Source organism: Aptenodytes patagonicus, chromosome 4 (genome assembly GCF_965638725.1).
Source record: "Aptenodytes patagonicus chromosome 4, bAptPat1.pri.cur, whole genome shotgun sequence".
In the NCBI taxonomy this organism is placed as follows: domain Eukaryota; kingdom Metazoa; phylum Chordata; class Aves; order Sphenisciformes; family Spheniscidae; genus Aptenodytes; species Aptenodytes patagonicus.
In genome coordinates, this window is record NC_134952.1 from 66,012,789 (window position 1) to 66,033,340 (window position 20,552).

At 44.0% G+C, this 20,552-nt stretch overlaps 1 protein-coding gene across 9 annotated transcripts in view; it reads left to right on the forward strand.

The window, feature by feature from the left end:
- Positions 1-20,552, forward strand: part of ARHGAP24 (Rho GTPase activating protein 24) — a 292,263-nt gene that overhangs the window by 246,475 nt on the left and 25,236 nt on the right. For 7 of the 9 annotated variants that reach the window (XM_076337010.1, XM_076337009.1, XM_076337011.1 and 4 more), the window contains one exon: positions 6,902-7,024. In XM_076337010.1, the coding sequence (XP_076193125.1) occupies positions 6,902-7,024 (123 nt within the window). Of the gene's footprint in view, positions 1-5,345; positions 5,363-6,901; positions 7,025-11,555; positions 12,786-20,552 lie in introns of those variants that run through there. The other 2 variants (XM_076337012.1, XM_076337013.1) reach the window with 2 other exon arrangements.

Here is a 20,552-nt window from a genome sequence, read left to right on the forward strand (position 1 = left end):
CTCCCTGGTTGATTTTCAGCTTCACAAAGTCCAACATCACATCTTCAGTTCATGGACATCTTTCCTCCTTCGTGATATAGACATGTTTTAGACAAGCTGTGCCATGAAAGATGTAAGTAAGTTGAGTATCATCAGAAAATACAACAATGTTCTGTGTAGTTTCCATGGATTAGGTCTCTTATGATGAGAAGATACAGCATATATTCTGTAACAATCACTTCAGAAGTAATGCTGGAGCTCCTGTAAATACAAAGTATTTGTCTCTGATAATCAGACAGTGTGGGTTGTTCTTTTTGACATGAATTTTTGCATGATCATTAAGAACTTGGTTCTCCAGACTACCTTAATTTTGTGGTAAAAGAAAAAGGTGGCAGTGACTTGAACTTAGGCTATGTACTCCTTTTTTCATCCTAGTTGAACTAAGAGGGTGCTGTAAATTCTTGGTAAAGTTTTACACAGTCAGGAAGAGCAGGAGCAATACCAGGCATATGCAGAATAAAGCAGCTTTTAAGAATTATAAACAAACAAAATAACAGAAAAACCAAACTCCACCCCACCGCCCAGCTCTTGTCTGCAAGTTCCGTGTTATACCTGCATCATCAGAAATAAGTCCCCAGCTGATATGCAGAAATTCATTGCCCCTGCTTCCTCTCCACCAACACATCTGTAAGAACATATGCTTGGCTGCTTAGCAAGCAGTATGCACAGTTCAAAAATGTTGCAAGTTTCAAGTAGCTGTTATCTCTTTCTGTTCTTTGAATTGGTCATGTGATATGCAGCAGTTGCTAAGCCTTCAACACAGATTCTCACTTGCTATGAAGAAAGGTTTCTCAATGAATCCCAGAGCCAAGACGACATTAAAATCTCATTAAAATACAACTGCATCCCGGAGCTTAGCTCCTTCATTTTGCTTTGCAAATTTCAACCTGTGTTCTGACCAAACTTTTTGCAGTTAGGTTTTTCCACTGGCCCAGTTGGAATGAACATAATAGGTTTTAGTGCACAAACTGGTCTAACAGTTTGAGGGCAATTTGAAGGCCAAATTGTTCCATATCACCTCAATCACCCGAACCATCCTTGAAAGACACCTACGCGTGGTTTTCATCAGACTCAGGATGCGCAGGGTTCATGAGCACAGGTGGTGGCCGGCAGAAGAGTTCTTATGTTACATTAAAGTTGGGCATAATTATAAGATTTAACAGCTGTGATAGAGTTTCTTGACTCACTTGAGGATAGATGGATGCTGTAGTTGCCAGTCAGTATATGAAAGACAGACATGTATGGATTTGAACTTTTAGTAGCTCATGAGTATGTCAAGTGAGACTTATATGCTTAAAGCAGCAGTGGTTAGTGTTGAGTTAGTATCAAGGTTGGGTAATCATAATTTCTGTTTTGTTCTTAAACAAGGAGTTTCATTAGGGAAAAAAAGGAGAATAAGGTTGTTCATCTTGGTCTCTGATATTCTGGTATTCTCTACAACTTGCAGAGGTGATTTCTGCTTAGGATTAAAAAGTCTGAATACAAATGCTGTAAAATGAAAGTTGATGAAGGAAACGCAGGTGGGTTTTTCCCAGAGAAATAGATTAAATATGTCACTTAATGTGCAGTTCATTTGCAGCATAGGGGAAAATTTAAGAACACAAAGTATAGTGGAAGAGTCATGAATTCTATCATATTTATTGGTGTTTTGCTTGTGAAGAAATACTAATTGGAGTCCTGATCAGAAATTATAAATTACATAGTCTTATTGTACATCTGAATGGAGAAGAGCATGCCTGCTTCATTGCACATGGGGATGGCACTTACTTCTACATGGGGCTACACTTGGAAGATTTATGCAAAACACAGATGTGTACGCTTCTGAGTTGCAAACAATTTGCATGGAATATCAGTGTACAAAGATCAGCTCTTCTACCTTAAAGGCTGGTACAACTACGAGGCTTTGGGTGATACAGGAATGTGTGGGAGAAGAGGGCGGCATTCTTCAGTGCATGTATGCAGAAACGTGGTGATGGACACTAGTAGCTGGAAGAGAATTCCAGACCATATAGCAGTGAGAACTATTTGAGAGACAAGCTAAAAAAATTAAGAAAATAAAGTGAAAACAGGGTGCAGTAGAAAGAAAACAAAGGACTCCTCAGGCAAGATTTTCAAAAATTAATGTCTGAATATGAGCTCCGAAATCTTTTTTAAGTATTACGGCTTGACTTTTTGTGAGGTGATGAGTAGCCAGGAGTTCCTATTTGAATACCATATGGAGGTGCATTTAGTGTATTCATCTGAAACATTAGAAGGCTAAAATTTTACTATTTTGCATTTTCCTGAGCAATTAAAAATTTAGAAAACAAATGTGAAGCATCCAAGCAGGAGGATGTTTCTAAAGAAAACCCAGTGGGTTCAGTTGTAATGACAATCTGCCTTTCACCATCTTTCAGTTCCGAAGCTGAGAGCAAGGGTTTCAGAAATTGTGGTTAAGAGAAATGCACAAGGGAGTAGGGAACTGTTTCAATTCGAAATTGGCCCCCAATTTTTTTTTGTTGGAATGTGAATATTCTTTTGGGGTTGGCCATGGCATTCTCAGCTCAGAAAAATCAGATTAATCCTAGTTTTTTTATGTTCCTCCTGGGAGAAAATTCTCTTTTAAATGGTTGTTAGGAATTTAATCCCTTCGCATTCCATTCTCAAGAATGCCGGAACTACTGTTTGCGAGAAATCCAAGATGCTTTTAAAAGGACAAGGAGATACTTCATTCGGAGTTCCGCCTGGGTACCTTCAGGTAAGAGAAAGGTGTTGGGTTAGACAGGAAGAGACTACAAAGAAAAAACACCTTGCACGACTCCCCCACCCCGCCCCCGCAGCTGAATGCAAAATGCCTGTGCATTCACATTTCACTGATGGGCGACAAAAAGCAGGAGAGCTGTTGAGCCTGGTATTTCAGGAAACAATCACCCTTACATTCAGTCACCGCCTCTTCATGCTTTTCCGAGTGTGTGGTGTGGTGCTGCATGAGCAAGCGCAGGCTGTTCCCTTTCTTTTCCCCCGCGGAGTGGATCCCTGCAGGAATTGGCCTCTCCGTATTTTAATTGTTTTTTTCCGGTTGCTGGCAAGAGTTCTTAAAATGCCTCGCCTCGCTTGTATCAAAGCGGCGCTGTCTCGGTGCACAAAGCTGCGCCCAGCATGGGGCTGAGTGGTCACAAGCTGTCCTGATCAGGAGGCGCAGCAGCAGTCTGTATTTACTGGTTACTGAGCCCCCGAAGGAGGCAGGAAGGAGCACTTGGGAACCTGTAAGTCATTGCTAGTGCCAAAGAGGGCAGGAGGAGAAATCTGACCTGTTCAAAGTGGAAGATTCATCATGGTATTGTGCTGTTTCACTGCTTCCACTCCAAATGGGTGTTATGGATAGATTTCTTCAATAAATAAGAATTCACTTCTGATGCTGCCAAGAAAATAAAACAGATTAGGGATTGGTTAGGGCTGCAGGAATAAAAGTATGTGATACTACATTGTAGTTTTGAGAAACAGTATAGATCCAATTACTTTTGGCTGTTGCCAGAGGCTGGAAGAAACAGGATATACACACCAGTTGTGTAAACAGCAGCTTTTCATCTTGAATATGCCAGAGTCAACTTCTTTGGTCAGGTAGACTGGCTTCTGCTCCTTCCAGGTCCTGTGACACCTGCAAAGTAACAAGGGGAAAAGATAAAAAAAAAAAAAAAAAGCGGGGTTTGTATTCCAGCCCCTTGAGTTGGCTATTCACAAACAGGCTGCAACACACAGGATTAGCCATTTCTCGTACTTGGACTGCAAATGCAGGAAAGGAAATTTGAGAAGGCGTAATCTGGAGCTATACTACAATACAGGTAAAATACATGACGATTTGCACGCCCACAGGAAAGGAATAAGAATGCATTCACATCTGTAACAGACTTCATGCTGAGCACCATTTTCAAGTTGACGTACTTAATGTCGGTATCTATGGTATGAATAGATGTCTGATTTTTTGAGATTGTGATCTACTCATGATTCATTATAACAATAATATTATAAGGAAAAAAAAAAGTGAAGATTCTAAACAGCGTCTTTCAGAATTGTCCTGCAGATCTACTGAAGATTGAGAAAGGTCCCTCTAATTCTATTTCTGTTTATCTGATATTACTTATCTGAGATGGCTCTTTCCTAATCATGGTCATTTCTTCTTGTCTGTCCCCCTGATCTTGTTGATTTTGTATTTAAAATATAGTCCCACTAAAAATTAACATTTCCAGTAAAACACAAATCCAACATGTGCTATTGTATCCCCAAAAATCTTTTAGTGAGGCTTCAGTTCTTGAATAAGAACTAAATTAATGCACAAGTAGAAGAACCCTGCAAGATCCAATATTGTGGTGTGAAAGAAAGGAGTTGAATTACAAATTAGATCCAGAATTGCTATAAAATGGTGAAGCTCCTTTTGTTAGGAGAGCTTCGCTTTCTCATACCAAAAGATAATGTAACCAAACCTTATGTTTTCCTTCTCTGCAAAATTAAACACAGATTAATTGTGTATTAGCTGAGTGGATGTTTACCTGAGTTAGTTGTTTAGAGTACTGCTCTGGAATCCATGCTGTAAATGAACTATCTAGACTTTTAGGATTAATCCAGTTTTTCTGGAGAACAGCCTCCAATTTGTCATAATATGATAACTGAGTAAATCTCACATAATCTGCTGAATTTAAATATGCAGGCTATTAAAAGAATATGGAGCGATCTGACAGACACCTGAGAGGAGGACCATCACTTGGCTATGGCTGTCATCTTTTGTGTTGTCTCTTTAGTAAGAAAATCAGGTCACCTCCTGTTTTATTCCTGGATCTGATATGTATTTTCTGTGAATGCATCTTTTTGTTCTTTTTGTACGGCACCTTACAAGATCCTGGTCCATTAAAAAAAAAAGAAGAAGCTACAGTACAATATGATAGTATAATAAATTTTTTCAGTTTTTATCAGCCACAAAAAGGGTGCAACTGTGTTGCATGCTTTTTCTCTATACTATATTACTATTATATTTAGTAGCTGTGACAATATATTGAGGCTTTCTGTTGTATCTTTATTTTGGGGTCTTTTCAGGATGAGAACTCTAGATGATACATAAAATATGCCAGTTTAAGTAGACTGTAAACAGTATCATGTCTACTCTTTGTGCTTGAGTGAGAGAGATCTGTCCTCGTTCTAGTCAAGATGGCTATGCAAAAGGTAGAGATGGGGAGTAAATTTACAGGGCCTGACTATGTGCTTTCTGCTGGGCAGGGCTGATGTGGAGTGCTACCATTTGGGATGCTAATGCTTCCTGCTCCCCATATCTTCATCTTCTGCTTCCTGAAAGGTAAAAATGACGGAACATAGCATAGAAGTAAGACCCATGTTTTGTACCAATTCTTATGCTAGTCACTGAAAAGATTCCCAAAAAATACAATGCAGTTTAGCTCATGCTGGTATTTTTCTAGTGTTGGCACTTAAAATAGGTTCATTCCTACCTTTTAACTATGCCTTAGAAAAAAAGTAGTGTTCTTCAGACTTTTAAACTGTGGTATAGTCTAAAATGTATTGTACTTGAGGTTGTTGCATTACTACTTCGGATGCGGTTTTGGGGAACATACGGTACATGAATGGCTGTACTTTGACTGTAGAAAACCAGAGTCTCTCTTTACCTCCAAGTTCAAATTTAAGTTTTGAATAATGGTGTAAGCCTTAAGAATAAGTCTTCAGTAGAATCTGCCCGTGTCTGGGAAAATCTGGCTTTTGTGTTCGCCAAGTTTCAATTAAGTCCCTTTTACAGTTGTGTGTCCTAATTCTGTAAAGTGTGGACTATACAAGTATGCTCATTCAGAATGGTTGTGCTAGGAAGTCATGGTTGGATTTTCTAGCCCTTAAGAAATTTCTCTTTAGAAACCTAGCTGTTCCAATGCCCAGCACTGAGCATGGCACTCTTCAGAAGACCTCCCAGGAGCAGTATTCCTGCTGTAATGAACAGAGATATTTACTTTAGATATGACTAAAATAAAAAATAGGGATGGAAGAAGCTGGAAAGAGATGACCACAGAACTTACAGGATTTCTAGGTGCATCACATTTGGCTCAGTGAAAGGGCTTCAGAATGTCTGGCACTATCTTTCTGGAAGGGTTTGTTCCTTCTGCAGTGCTGGAAAGGTGGTTTGAATCCCCATGTGCTCTGGCACTAACATAGTACCCATTGGGATGGAGGTGAAGCAGTACTACAAGTGTGAAAACCTGGAGCTGTGGCGAGCCAAGTTCTGGTTTTGACCTTCTTAGTGTCAGCCCATCCTTTAAATAAAGGATAATAAGGCAGTGTGTTCCCTCTTAATCTAATCCTCATCAGACCCATCCAAGGCAGTGGTTTGTACCATGTCAGCTGCCAGCGTCGGCTGCCTTCTCCTTACAGCAACACTTGGGTGTATCAAATGTCATTGCCATGAATGTGACACATTGTGTTCCTGAAAATAAAAATGGAGTCATCCCCACTTGTTCAAAGCACACTTATCTCTCTGTGTTTATTCTCTCCGTCATGGTACAATAACTGCTGCAAAATTTCCAGTGTGTATATCAAGTTACAGATTAGTGCAGGCCTCCGTGGTTCTTGGAACAGCATGGGGCTGTTTTTGTTTACTGATGACATTTATCCTCTCATTTCCTTTTGGAAACATGACAGCTTCTCACTGTCTGATGGGGAGTGTACTTACAGGACCTTCTTTTCATGCCATGTCTGACGATAAACACTCTACTGCATAGTATCCATGTCTGTTTGCTACAGAGCTGCTATTACTGCTTTCAGCAGTCAGTCTGGCAGGAACTTGGCTGGGCAGGAAAGCAAAAGGGTTTCTAAGTGCAATTATCTTCTCTTGCAGGAGGAGACCGAGAGCGGATGACAGCTAATCATGAGACGTACCTTCTTATGGCAAGCACGCAGAATGACATGGAGGATTGGGTGAAATCCATTCGCAGAGTTATATGGGCGCCATTTGGAGGAGGTGAGTCAGTGAGGGAACATGCAAGGCTCCCAGATACACAAAGACACATAAGGGTTCTTCCGTTGTCTCTCAGTCACAGCCAGAGTTTTAGAATCATAGAATCATTAAGGTTGGAAAAGACCTCTAAGATCATCGAGTACAACCGTCAACCCAACACCACCATGCCCACTAAACCATGTCCCTAAGCGCCTCATCTACACGTCTTTTGAATACTTCCAGGGATGGTGACTCAACTACTTCCCTGGGCAGCCTGTTCCAATGTTTAACCACTCTTTCAGTAAATAAATTTCTCCTCACGTCCAATCTAAACCTCCCCTGGCGCAACTTGAGGCCATTTCCTCTCATTCTATCGCTTGTTACTTGGGAGAAGAGACCGACACCCACCTCACTACAACCTCCTTTCAGGTAGTTGTAGAGCACGATAAGGTCTCCCCTCAGCCTCCTTTTCTCCAGGCTAAACAACCCCAGTTCCCTCAGCCGCTCCTCATAAGACTTGTTCTCCAGACCCTTCACCAGCCTCGTTGCCCTTCTCTGGACACGCTCCAGCACCTCAATGCCCTTCTTGTAGTGAGGGGCCCAAAACTGAACACAGTATTCGAGATGCGGCCTCACCAGTGCCAAGTACAGGGGCAAGATCACTTCCCTACTCCTGCTGGCCACACTATTTCTGATACAGGCCGGGATGTTGTTGGCCTTGGCCACCTGGGCACACTGATGGCTCATGTTCAGCCGGCTGTCGACCAACACCCCCAGGTCCTTCTCTGCTGGGCAGCTTTCCAGCCACTCTTCCCCAAGCCTGTAGCGCTGCATGGGGTTGTTGTGGCCGAAGTGCAGGACCCGGCACTTGGCCTTGTTGAATCTCATGCAGTTGGCCTGGGCCCATCGATCCAGCCTGTCCAGGTCCCTCTGCAGAGCCTTCCTACCCTCGAGCAGATCAACACTCCCGCCCAACTTGGTGTCGTCTGCAAACTTACTGAGGGAGCACTCGATCCCCTCATCCAGATCATTGATAAAGATATTGAACAAGACCGGCCCCAGTACTGAGCCCTGGGGAACACCGCTCGTGACTGGCCACCAACTGGATTTAACTCCATTCACCACAACTCTCTGGGCCTGGCTGTCCAGCCAGTTTTTGACCCAGTGCAGAGTCCACCTGTCTAAGCCGTGAGCCGCCAGCTTCTCTAGGAGAATGCTGTGGGAGACGGTGTCAAAGGCCCTACTGAAGTCCAGGTAGACCACATCCACAGCCTTTCCCTCATCCCCTAGGCGGGTCACCTGGTCATAGAAGGAGATCAGGTTGGTCAAGCAGGACCTGCCTTTCATGAATCCGTGCTGGCTGGGCCTGATCACCTGGTTGTCCCGCACATGCCTTGTGAGCGCCCTCAAGATGAACCGCTCCATAATGTTCCCTGGCACCGAGGTCAGGCTGACAGGCCTGTAGTTCCCCGGATCCTCCTTCCGGCCCTTCTTGTAGATGAGCATCACATGTTTTGAAGTGAAGAGGAGGAGAATGGTCTAGATCTTTCAAAAAAAGTGGAGTAAGCCCTTTGTTTTCACTTGCAATGCAGGTATTGGGCATGTTGCCATGCAGAGGGCTCAATTAAAAGACTTTAAACTGTCTGGAACCACTTCCCTTGATGAGGAGAGCACATGATAGTGCATTACCAAGGCAAGGGGAAGTTTTCACAGAAGGTTGGTCTTCTACGAAATCAGCTTTCCCATAGCGAGAAGCGGGGTAATTCCTTTGGTCACCAGCTAAAAGACCATCCATATGTTTCATAAATGCCTGTTACAAGAAGCTGTCAGTGATTCTCCTGCAAGTGACAGCTAAGACCAGTAATAGTATTATATAAAACTATGCACTCCAATATAAGCCTCAGAGTATCAGCACTAGCAGTATAGGATAGATTCTTTTTCTTTTGATTGGCATACCTAATAATTTCAGTAGTACTAGATCAAAATTTATTGTCAGATGTCTAGTTGTCTTTTTAAAAAGCTCTCTTAGGTCGAATGGTCTGCAAATTATTATCATTTTCATCATTATTATTCTGGTGATAATGTCTATATTATTATAATACAAGTATGATTGATATACTCGCACAAAATGTCAGTACGTTAATCAGTCTGTTCCTTGGAGCTCTCAAATCTCCAAGTTCGGGGACAGAAATATTTTTCCACTGTGAAAGAGCACCCATATTGCATCAGATGCTTTTTGGTCTTGTCTGCAGGTTGCTGGAAAAGTAAGTCAGGCAGGATTGTCTGTGCCGCTTCATGACTGAGAAGCGCAGTTATCACTGAAAAGTGTGATTGCTGACTGCAAATGACTTTTTCTCAACTGCCAGGTAGACCACAGGAGAGAGGATGGGATGGACTGACGGAAACTACCATTTTAAACAAAACTTTTATTGTAAGCCACCCATCTTCCTTTGTGCTTTATTCAGGTCACGCAGTTCTTAGGAGAAGGCTTTGTCCTCACTGGTGGGCTGTGCTGAGGGACTTGGTCAGCTGGGGCCTACCTGGTACCTCTTCAAATATGACTGCCTTCTCTTTGGCTCCTCCTGGGGAAATGTGCCCTCGAAAGATGGTGCTAAGCACTCATCTCACTGGGATCTGGCCCTATACGTTGATAAGCTAGCACAGTCCTGGATCTGGGCATGTAGGTCTTATAGGAGGATGCTTAAAAAACAAAACAAAAAAACAAACCCCAAAACCCACAAAGTGAAAGGCTTGTCTGAAAAGGCGTGATCTTCTACAGGCGTATTCAGTTGGTTTGGGAAAGGGGAGGTAGGAGGAGCACAGTCTTCTGTAATTAGGCTAGGTAAGAAATCTGCTTGTTTATATAGCATGAAGATTACCCATCCCCAACTTTCTCCTTGTAGAGCAGGCCTCATGTTGAGCTCCTCAGTGTTCTTTTACTCCAGTCCAGGAGCAGCATAAGCTACTGTGGCAATAATAAATTTGGGGGCATAACAGAACTGGATTTTTTTAAGGGTGTCTTTGTGGTTTTTTGCACTTGGCTTCCGGCACCACAGTATCTTTCTGTGGCAAATAATGAGTAAAGGCAACCTTGCAGTTCTTCTGCAAGTGGAGAAGTGTCTACGTTTTACAGGTGGGCAGCTGAGATTAGGTGAAACTCCATTTCTAGCCCAAGTCCATGCACAGAGCTACGAATAGAAACCAAATCTCCCGAGTCCTGACCCTATGCTTTCTTTACCACCCCCTCATTTGCTTTTATAGGGCAAGAGCTATTTCTGGTTTACAGCTGGGAATCCTTCCAGCCACCATGAAAATTCTCAGGACACCATCATTGTTGTAGGAGTGTTTAATGCCAATTACTGCAGGAGGCACCTTGCTGAAGACTTTGCATGCTGATTTGCATAAAACAAGAGACAGATGCAATCCTTGAATTACTGTTTAAGTTCATCTGTAGTTAAAACACTTGTAAGCATGTTCTTTTTGTTTTTCCTATTGGATTTCTTGAGCAAATACACTGACTCAGGGTTATTTGTTTTGGGAAGCAAACAGTTAACTCCCTGAAAAAGATGATAATGGATGGAACATGATTTTGGGTTTAGTGTTCACGGAGAAGGTTTGACTGTGATAACAAGGCAAAAGCAGTATCATAGGATGTGTCACCATTAAGAACTGTGTTTCTAGCATGTCCCCCATTTTATTAACTACTTGATACTTAAGCTGATAGTCTGAGCTATCTTAACAAGTCTTAATAAGCCCTATTAACTGTTCTGTAATTATGTATGGCTGGACAAACTCATTTTTTTATTATCGCTTGCTACATGGATGTTGCTACAGCTGCTGCAACAGTCTGACCCTTCTAAAGGAGGGCACTTCTGGCTTAAGTTGTCTAAGAGCCTGCCTTTATGAGCTGTAGCCACTGAAGTTAAAAATCTTTTTAACTATTACATTAGCTATAAACAAGATATAGAAAAGTTGCAGTCACATGATGATGACTAGCCAGTAACAAGTAATGACTTGCAATACAAAATTATTTCAGACAGCTAATTAATCAAAACACCAGTTTTATATCAGCTTCCTAAATTTCAATACTAGATGGTAAACCACAATAGTCTGGTGTCATACAAGTCAAGTGCCACTTTGAGTAGCATATTTGAATTTTCTGGTTCTTTTAAGCATTGTAAGCAAGCTGCGTGTGTGTGCACGCACGTGCAACGGATGTGTCTGAACCTTGGTGAGCCACTAATATTTAAAGTTTGTCTGGCAGTGGGAAAGGACTCCTGGTACCAGAGCAAGGAGCTCTGTAAATGATTAACCGTATCATTAAATTGTTATTTGTTAACCTGTGCTAGAAAGAGAAGGCTGGAGGGGGGGCAGGTGGGAATCTGCTAAGGTGATCACAAACAGCTTGTTTGTTGTACCAAAAGAATAAGGTGACTGTGGAAAAAATTCTGAAAGGGAAAAAAAATGTAAATGAGCCAGGGCATGCAATGCCTGTTTGCACATGAAATTCCTTTCCTGATTAGATTAAAAAGGCAATTTTTTACAGGAGGGAAAGGCCTGAGCTTTAATTGCAGAGCTTGCAACTAAGGGGGAGGGAGGAGGCGAGAAGAAGGAGCATGAGCATTTTAGCAGGGGTAGTAGTGTGAGGTCTGGCACCTCCTGCAGGAGCCAGGCACAGCCTGCTTGCTTTTCAAGCTGCCGCACACAACAGCTGCCTGAAGTCAACTCAAAGTCACCCGGAGAAGCAGACAAATCTGCGTTGCGGCGGCTCCCTCCTCTACGTCGTTTCCCTGCACCTGCTGCACGCGAGGGGCTGGCACAGGCGGCAGCAGCCGCCGTGGCTGCCATTGCCAGGCGTGGGACCGGGAGGGAGCGAGTGAGCAGAGCATCCCCGCGTGGAGGCACGTATGCTCTCGTATAGCAGCTCCCCAGGATCCTGCCGGCAAAGATGCGCTGCTGCCGCATCTGACGCGCCTCTCCCATGAGAGCTTCTGGTAGTTTGAAGGCAATAAAACAAGCGAGAAGCCCATGAGAACATCAGACAGGGAGCTGGGTATATAAAAGGCCTTTTGAAAGGAATCTGTTATGGACAGAGAGCCTTTCGGGCGAAGGAGCTGTTGTTTTTGCTTCTTGGTTGCAGAGATAAAGGGAGCCAGCAAGGAGTATCGTATCCTGGAGGATTCTTCAGTGGCCTTTTTGGTATTGTTCTTCTCTTTCCCCTTGCGCACTGCGAAGCGCTGACCTTTTCCTGTGGAATTGGAGTCTCTGCCACTCAACCCCCTGTTCCAGCTGGGAGGAAGAGGTCTTTCATCCCCTCCGTCTGTGCAGGCACTTCTGTTTGAATGGAAGATACATCTTTTTGCTGAAACTCTTTTTGTTGTGATATTGCGTAATAGACAGTTGTCTCGCCGCAGGAAATAAAAGAAACGAAAGGAAATAGAGAGACGGAAGGAAATTGTTCCACAAAGCAAAATTGAAGCAGGGAAGAGAACATTAAAATCACTTCAAGCCCTACCCAAGATCTAGAAGACCACAAATCTCCTAGCTCCAGAGGAAAATACACTATTATAAAAACTCCTCAGCAGTCAGTAACGATGAGCAGTCGTGGTGTTTTGTCTGGATGCAGCTGGTAAAGGAAAGCTTTGGAGGGACGTGGGGGCTCTGGCCTGTATGATGCCTGAAGACAGAAATGCTGGAGTCCGCAGCCCAGGTGCCTTAGCAGCAGCTCCTTTCATTCCTAAAACTACTTATAGGAGAATTAAGCGGTGTTTTAGTTTCCGTAAAGGTAGGTCCATTCTGTCGCTGTGTTCTGCTTTGCTAGTGAAGCCATGGTTTCCGAGAAGTCAAGGGGGCTGTGTGTGCAGGCGCAGATGAGAGTACTGAAACAAAAGGCATTGAACAATGCAGATGCCAACATTCCACGAATGATTTATTTACTTCTTTGTTCATTTGTTTGTAGCTGGCCAGCTGATACTGTCTCCTCTACATAATAGCCCATGAATGGGGTGCCTGAATGAGGTGGCTTGAGACAAGATTATTGCAGAGCCTCTAAGCAAAAATCAGTGAGAGCGGTGGGGGAATCAGACCTGTGATGATCTGAGTCGCCTGTTTGTCTGGCAGAACATCAGGGAAAAGAGTTTGGGTTTGCATTTTGTCTGTGTGGGAGGAGGGGGGAGAAGAGAGGGAGCAAAGCAACATGATAAATGTGCATCTGTGCAGAAGACCAAGTCCTTGGATTCAGAGATTTCTGATGAAGTGTAGCCATACAATGCACTGTCCTGTTGCAAGTGCTGCATTGCCACTTCATCCTGCAGCCCTGCAGCCTGCATTTGCCTTTCCACCTGCTGCATAGAGATGTTTAAAGCCAGTTTTCTTCTGTATTGCACATACTCCTGTTGAAGCAGAGCTTGGCAGTACTAGGGGGAGGAGGGCAGAGAGAAGGCTGGCTTTCAAAATATGTCAGCTGGAAGGGAAACCCATGTCTGAGAAAGAGATATGACAAGTGATGATAAGGTGCCACGGTGCTTGGCATGGGTGGGTAGAAACTACCTCTATGACGAGGACAAAAACTTTGTGTGGGGGAAGAGGAGAATATTGGTGCTGCCTTAAAAACTATGCTGGACAGAGAAATCCAAGTGAAAGGGCTGTATTACCATGGTGTTGTGAAGCGTGAGAAACGATCTTGCACAGGGCTTATACAAATACAATCATCTTCATCTCCTGCTCCTCCCTGAACTGTTCCTCCATGCTGCCATTTGTCCTTTTGCAAGACCATGCAGCTCTTTGCTCACAAGGCTCAGTAGTGGTGTAGTGGCGTCATTGCTTTTGAGGGTTCTGCATGCAGGTAGTCAGGGGCGATGCCTTGAAATGAGGGATAATAATCAGTGAGGGACTTACTGCAGAACTACAGCAGAGATCAGCTGAGATAGCATTGAAGGCTGTTTGCCCCCTGTACTCCCCCTCCCCGAGGCCAGCATTTCCCTTGGAGTTCAGCCCTTCTGGAGACTGGCCGAGAGGACGTGGATGTGTCTGTATGAAGTGTGCTAGTGCATTTCAAGGTGTCGGTGTGAATTAGAGCTGTCTGTGCTCCGTTTATACACTTAACTATTTGAGAGATGTTTGGAAGTTGAACAAAGGATTAACTGATAATTTTGCAGACAGCCGCCTTTGTGCCCAGGGTGCAGCTTTAGCCGCTCCAAGAGCAGCTTCAGCTTTTGATTCTTTCCCCGTATATTCTGACACAGAAACTCTTCATGCCTAAAACTCCAAGTGAAGCTTCAGCGCTTGGGGCAGAGGACAGAATGATGGAGGCCATGCTGCTAATTTGCTTTCCTCTACATATCATTTGTTTCAGTTGCTTTCTTACACACGTTTTCTGTCAAGAGCATTGTCACGAGGCCCCTAGATCAGAGCTGCAGAATGCTGGATGCGCATGTTTAACAAGGTCCATGTCCCACTGAAGTCAACAGAAAGATGAACATTAACTGGATTTTCTATGGTTGCACAGGCAAATTAGGCTAACTACACTTGCATTATTAATTGGCATACTGAATTCTTATAACTTCATTTGCAGATTGTACACGTAAGTATAAAAAAAAGGCAAAACTAGCCTTTTGCAAATCTAGCCCATACTTGCATAAAGCAGATCAGTTAGTTCTAAGCTGTGCAACACGATGCAGAAAATAAAATTAGCAGGGAAAACCATTGGCTAGTCATTGGAAGAACTACAAGGGAATCATGACACTGTATGTTTAGACAGAGATACATCGTCATTTTCACTGATGATACAAGGTGTAGAACCCTTCCTGGAAATCCTGATCAAAGCTGTATTGTGATAGGCACCAAAAAATTAAATTTCAGATCTGTTTGGAGGTCATGTCGTAAGAGAAGTCAGTGCTTAAAGGGCAGCATCTGAACGGAGACGGAGCCAAGCGTTTCTAAAATGCAATTTAGAGAAGATGCTCTCTGTTTAGGTACCACCACAGGAACCTCCTGAGAGCACATGCAGGGTAAGTGGAGAAAGCAATAACTGAGAGTAACTTTGCTGGCATGCAGTGGTGAGAACATTGAATAGCATAGTGAATTTGGGTGAGCAGCGTTTTGGAGGAGGAGGTGACATCGGCCACGGCCAAAGAAATGGTGCAGGTCCTGATGTGATCACCTGTAATAAGTTCCCGGTGATGTTTTTAAAATTGCCTCCTTTCATTTCCAGCCTGTTGCTAGTTCTGCTCTTATTTCAGAGTTGTTTTTTCTAAGCAGTAACCTCTGGTGTGCAGCTGTGCTGAACTCCAGGGCAGGAGTTATCTTACCTTATCTACTGCTGGCATCACACCGACTGTGGGGTAGGAGAAGGCTTGAAGGAAAGAAAATGAGTCAGGCGGGAACAAAATTCTGCCACCGCTACTTTTGATGGGATTTTTCCTCTCCTGTACATTACAAAATTCTGTAGAGAAGAAGAAAATACTCCCTGCCTTTGATCCACTCAAAACAGCACTTAGTGCTGTGGAACACCGGAGCAGAAAGCTGATAAGAAATAATAATTTTAAACTCCATATTAGGTGTTATGTGGCCATGACAGCCACTTCTTTGTGTTATTCCAAGACCTTTGTTCCCAGCCCTGCTGTTGAAAGCCGTTCACCTGATCTGTTATTTTCACTGTCAATGAATTACTGATGTAGACTTGAGAGCTGCTTAAAATTCTCATCTAGATCCTAAGCTGAGATCAATTCCTTTGACCTTAACTGACCCTTTCTGATCAGTATAGCCTGTAAACTCAGAACTTGTTTTGGAAGGACGGAAATCCTCCGCTGCATATTGAGAGAACACACGTACAGGCGTGGGCCCCCTGTTGAAAGCATCAGCCCTCTGTGCTTTATGCTGTCTGAAAATTATGCTATCGTCTGAATTGCTGAGGGGTGGCTTGGGAGGCAGAAACCTTCGGGCTTGCTGAGTGCGTGTGCTGTGGTAGAGCTAGAGCGGCAGGTGGGCTTTATCAAGCTATCCCTCATAGACCAAGGAGGCAGAATTGCCACCTAGATCTTTCTCCTTTTTTCTTACTGAATCAGAAGCTTGGAGTCAATAGACTTGAGACGTGACCCCTGCCTGTGTTCAGTAGCTAAGGAAATCATTGACTAATAGCATTCTTAGATTTTAAAAACATACTCTAACTGTGAATATGTACTATTGAAAATACCACAGTGCTTTCACAACTCTTGAGTAGATATATGCAGAATTTGGATATAGCACTGTAGTGTCTTTCACAAGCTTTATGGGTATCTGTTAGGCTTGGAAATCCAGTTTCTCAAAATGTTTACAAAACTTCTGCCACGGGAATGTTCTAGTTAATGAATAACTGCTCGGCATGCCCTTTACTAGCATGTGATTTTCCTCTTTGATGTTATGCGTGATCTTGGCTTAATTGGGTATACTTTTAAAGACCTACAAGGGCCTCTGAAAAAGCAGTTCTGCTGATTAAATCTAATGACTGGTCAGAACTGGAATCCTGTACATTTCCCTGACTTCTGCCAGCTGTGGGGAAGCCAAGCTGCTGCTGTTCTGCATCTCAAGGTTTCTTGTTGGGTTTTGTTTGTTTGTTTCCCCTCTGTCACCCTATTCCAAGGATAAACCAAACCACAGGTCAGCACTTGTGCATCTGTGCATTTCTGGATTTTGAAGACATTGAGATTTAGGAGGAGAACTTGGGTTTGGATTACAATGTGAGTTATGAGGGCTCTCTTTTATTTCCTTCTCCACAGAGGTGTTCTTGTTTAGTTACTGTAGTGGAAATTTACTTTTAAAAAACAGCATGTGAAATTATCTCCGTGGTTTTGGTTATGTTGTAGTCTCCACAATTTGGACTGTCTTTTCCTTGCTTCTCTGTAAAAGAGATGCTAGTAGTTACCAGGTATAGCTGATAGCGTTCACCGTTGTCTGCCTCTGCCAACCACTAAGGCTGTGTATGTTTGCAACCACAATTCTTCACAGCATTGTCTTTGCTTCATAATACTCAATGTCTTAGTCTTCATAAACTATTAATCTGCAATATCTCTGTAGTAGTTAGTTGCGACGTAAGAGGGGATTAAAGCATTAGAAAGGGACAGTGGAAGAAGGTGCACTTTACAGGGCAATGATCATGGCTTTTATTCCAAAACAGTGAAAAACCCAACAGACACCAGAAAGGTGATGAACAAAGTAAAAGTTATGACAACGTAATGTGGAAGCAGAGTTGTCACGTTTCCACCACTGCTGCCCCTGGCAACAGAGTACTTTTTCCATAAGGCATCAGCAAGTCTATAACTTCAAGTCAATATTTATGCAGGATTATCATGACTGATTCCTTTCATGGCCGAGTGCTGCCTGGTGCAGTGTTCTGCATTTGTTAGGTGAAGGAAATACTTCCTTTGGAGAAGTTCAGCCTAGACTTTGAAACCAAACCAAGCCTGCCTGAGATGAATTCCAAAGCCAAACAAATTAGAGAATGCAGAGTGTAGTAAATGGTGACTTCAGAAGCACTTCAAGGTGTGACGTGGTGATCTTCCATGAGACTTAGGTCTTAACTTTAGGTTATTACACGGTTGTCAGAATTACCACGCTAGCTATGAGCTTCCCAAAGCCGAGTGTGGAGATCCTCTTGCTTGTGAGGTAGATATGGTATTATCACCATTCATATAGATGGGGAGCCAAGTCCCTGAGGCTTCATCTGACATGTGAGGATGGTTGGGCATACACCTGCCCCTCTGGCCGTGAAGTATATATGTGGCCAGACTCGATGCAACTGTGTTCTGAGGATTGTGTAGGATCTGAATCCAATCTGTCAAATCCAAGACAACTGCTGTAGTTATTCTGCCACTCCTTCAGGCATTCTTAGCTATGTGTATTTTAAGTGTCTCAATAAAAGTCCCTTAACTTACAATGTACCTTATTGCAGTCAGTAGTAGAAACAATTCAATGTTTACACTTAAGGGACCAGAACCAGGAAATTTTAGGCTCCAATTTGGATTAATTTTTTTCTTGACACTGGTTACCTTTCCATCATATCAGGTTTTATTTTTTCTCAGATGTAGTTTTTTTAAGGTTTTCTTCATTCAGTACCTGTGATTTGCTGCTACAATACAGAACCAAGTTTGTCATATCCATTTAATATATGTCACCTTTTGTATGTGAATCACTCGTTACTTTCTATTTGTCTTAAAAAATACTGTTTGACACTAGTTACAGACATAAAATCATAGAATCATTGAGGTTGGAAAAGACCTCTAAGATCATCGAGTCCAACCGTCAACCCAACACCACCATGCCCACTAAACCATGTCCCTAAGCGCCTCATCTACTCGTCTTTTAAATACCTCCAGGGATGGGGACTCCACCACTTCCCTGGGCAGCCTGTTCCAATGTTTCACCACTCTTTCAGTAAATAAATTTTTCCTTACATCCAATCTAAACCTCCCCTGCCGCAACTTGAGGCCGTTTCCTCTTGTCCTATCGCTTGTTACTTCGGAGAAAAGACCAACACCCACCTCGCTACAACCTCCTTTCAGGTAGTTGTAGAGAGCGATGAGGTCTCCCCTCAGCCTCCTTTTCTCCAGGCTGAACAACCCCAGTTCCCTCAGCTGCTCCTCATAAGACTTGTTCTCCAGACCCCTCACCAGCCTCGTTGCCCTTCTCTGGACACGCTCCAGCACCTCAACGTCCTTCTTGTAGTGAGGGGCCCAAAACTGAACACAGTATTCGAGGTGCGGCCTCACCAGTGCCGAGTACAGGGGCACGATCACTTCCCTACTCCTGCTGGCCACACTATTTCTGATACAGGCCGGGATGCCATTGGCCTTTTTGGCCGCCTGGGCACACTGCCGGCTCATGTTCAGCCGGCTGTCGACCAACACCCCCAGGTCCTTCTCTGCTGGGCAGCTTTCCAGCCACTCTTCCCCAAGCCTGTAGCGCTGCATGGGGTTGTTGTGGCCAAAGTGCAGGACCCGGCACTTGGCCTTGTTGAACCTCATACAGTTGGCCTGGGCCCATCGATCCAGCCTGTCCAGGTCCCTCTGCAGAGCCTTCCTACCCTCGAGCAGATCAGCACTCCCGCCCAGCTTGGTGTCGTCTGCAAACTTACTGAGGGAGCACTCAATCCCCTCATCCAGATCATCAATAAAGATATTAAACAAGACCGGCCCCAGTACTGAGCCCTGGGGAACACCGCTCGTGACCGGCCGCCAACTGGATGTAACTCCATTCACCACAACTCTCTGGGCCCGGCCATCCAGCCAGTTTTTTACCCAGTGCAGAGTCCACCTGTCTAAGCCGTGAGCCGCCAGCTTCTCTAGGAGAATGCTGTGGGAGACAGTGTCAAAGGCCTTCCTGAAGTCCAGGTAGACCACATCCACAGCCTTTCCCTCATCCCCTAGGCGGGTCACCTGGTCATAGAAGGAGATCAGGTTGGTCAAGCAGGACCTGCCTCTCATGAATCCGTGCTGGCTAGGCCGGATCCCCTGGTTGTCCCGCACATGCCTTGTGAGCGCCCTCAAGATGAACCGCTCCATAATGTTCCCCGGCACCGAGGTCAGGCTGACAGGCCTGTAGTTCCCCGGATCCTCCTTCCGGCCCTTCTTGTGGATGGGCGTCACATTGGCAAGCCTCCAGTCTTCCGGGACCTCCCCCGTTAACCAGGACTGCTGATAAATGATGGAGAGCGGCTTGGCGAGCACCTCCGCCAGCTCCCTCAGCACTCTCGGGTGGATCCCATCCGGCCCCATAGACTTGTGAGTGTCCAGGTGGCGTAGCAGGTCATTGACTGCTTCCTCCTGGATTACGGGGGGTTCATCCTGCTCGCCGTCCCCGTCTTCCAGCTCGGGGGGCCGAGTACCCTGAGGATAACTGGTCTGCCTAATCTTAATGCTTTACATCTTAATGCTTTACTGTTGCCACCTGTTCTCAATACACTTTGTGTTGTGGTGCATCAGCAATTTAAAATAATATAGGAACGATTTTTGCTCCCACTGTGCAAAACCCCCTTATTCTGATTTTATTTGTTATCTATTAGACATACTTTGAAAGCCAATTCTAAAATGAAAGGGGGGGGGAAGGCAGCATCCCAAAAAATGTATTAACAGAAAGTGATGTGTTTTGACTGCAGTGTCATTACTAACAGGAGTTTCAAAGCAGTCTGGTAGGTTTGAGAACTTACTCTTTCCTCTGCAAATGTAAGCTGCAATATGTACATTACTGATTAAAGAATGTTAGCATGGAGAGGAGAAAGTATAGCCAATAGGACAAAGCTTATTCATATTAATTGTAGTGTCAGTGGGCTGGAGTTGTAATTGTACATCGTATAGTTGGAATATCCTCTCTTATACTGATACATTTTGTTTGAAAAGAGGCAAAAACTCTTGTGTTTAAAACCAAGAGATCTCATGGGCTTTTGAAGGGAAGCTCAGACTGTATGTTCATAGGACAAACTGGAGTAGGACGGCCAAGTCCTACACCTAAGAAGGAATAGCCCCAGGGAAACAGCTCTATGGAAAGGACCTGGGTGCCCTGTGAGTCTGTAAGCTGGACA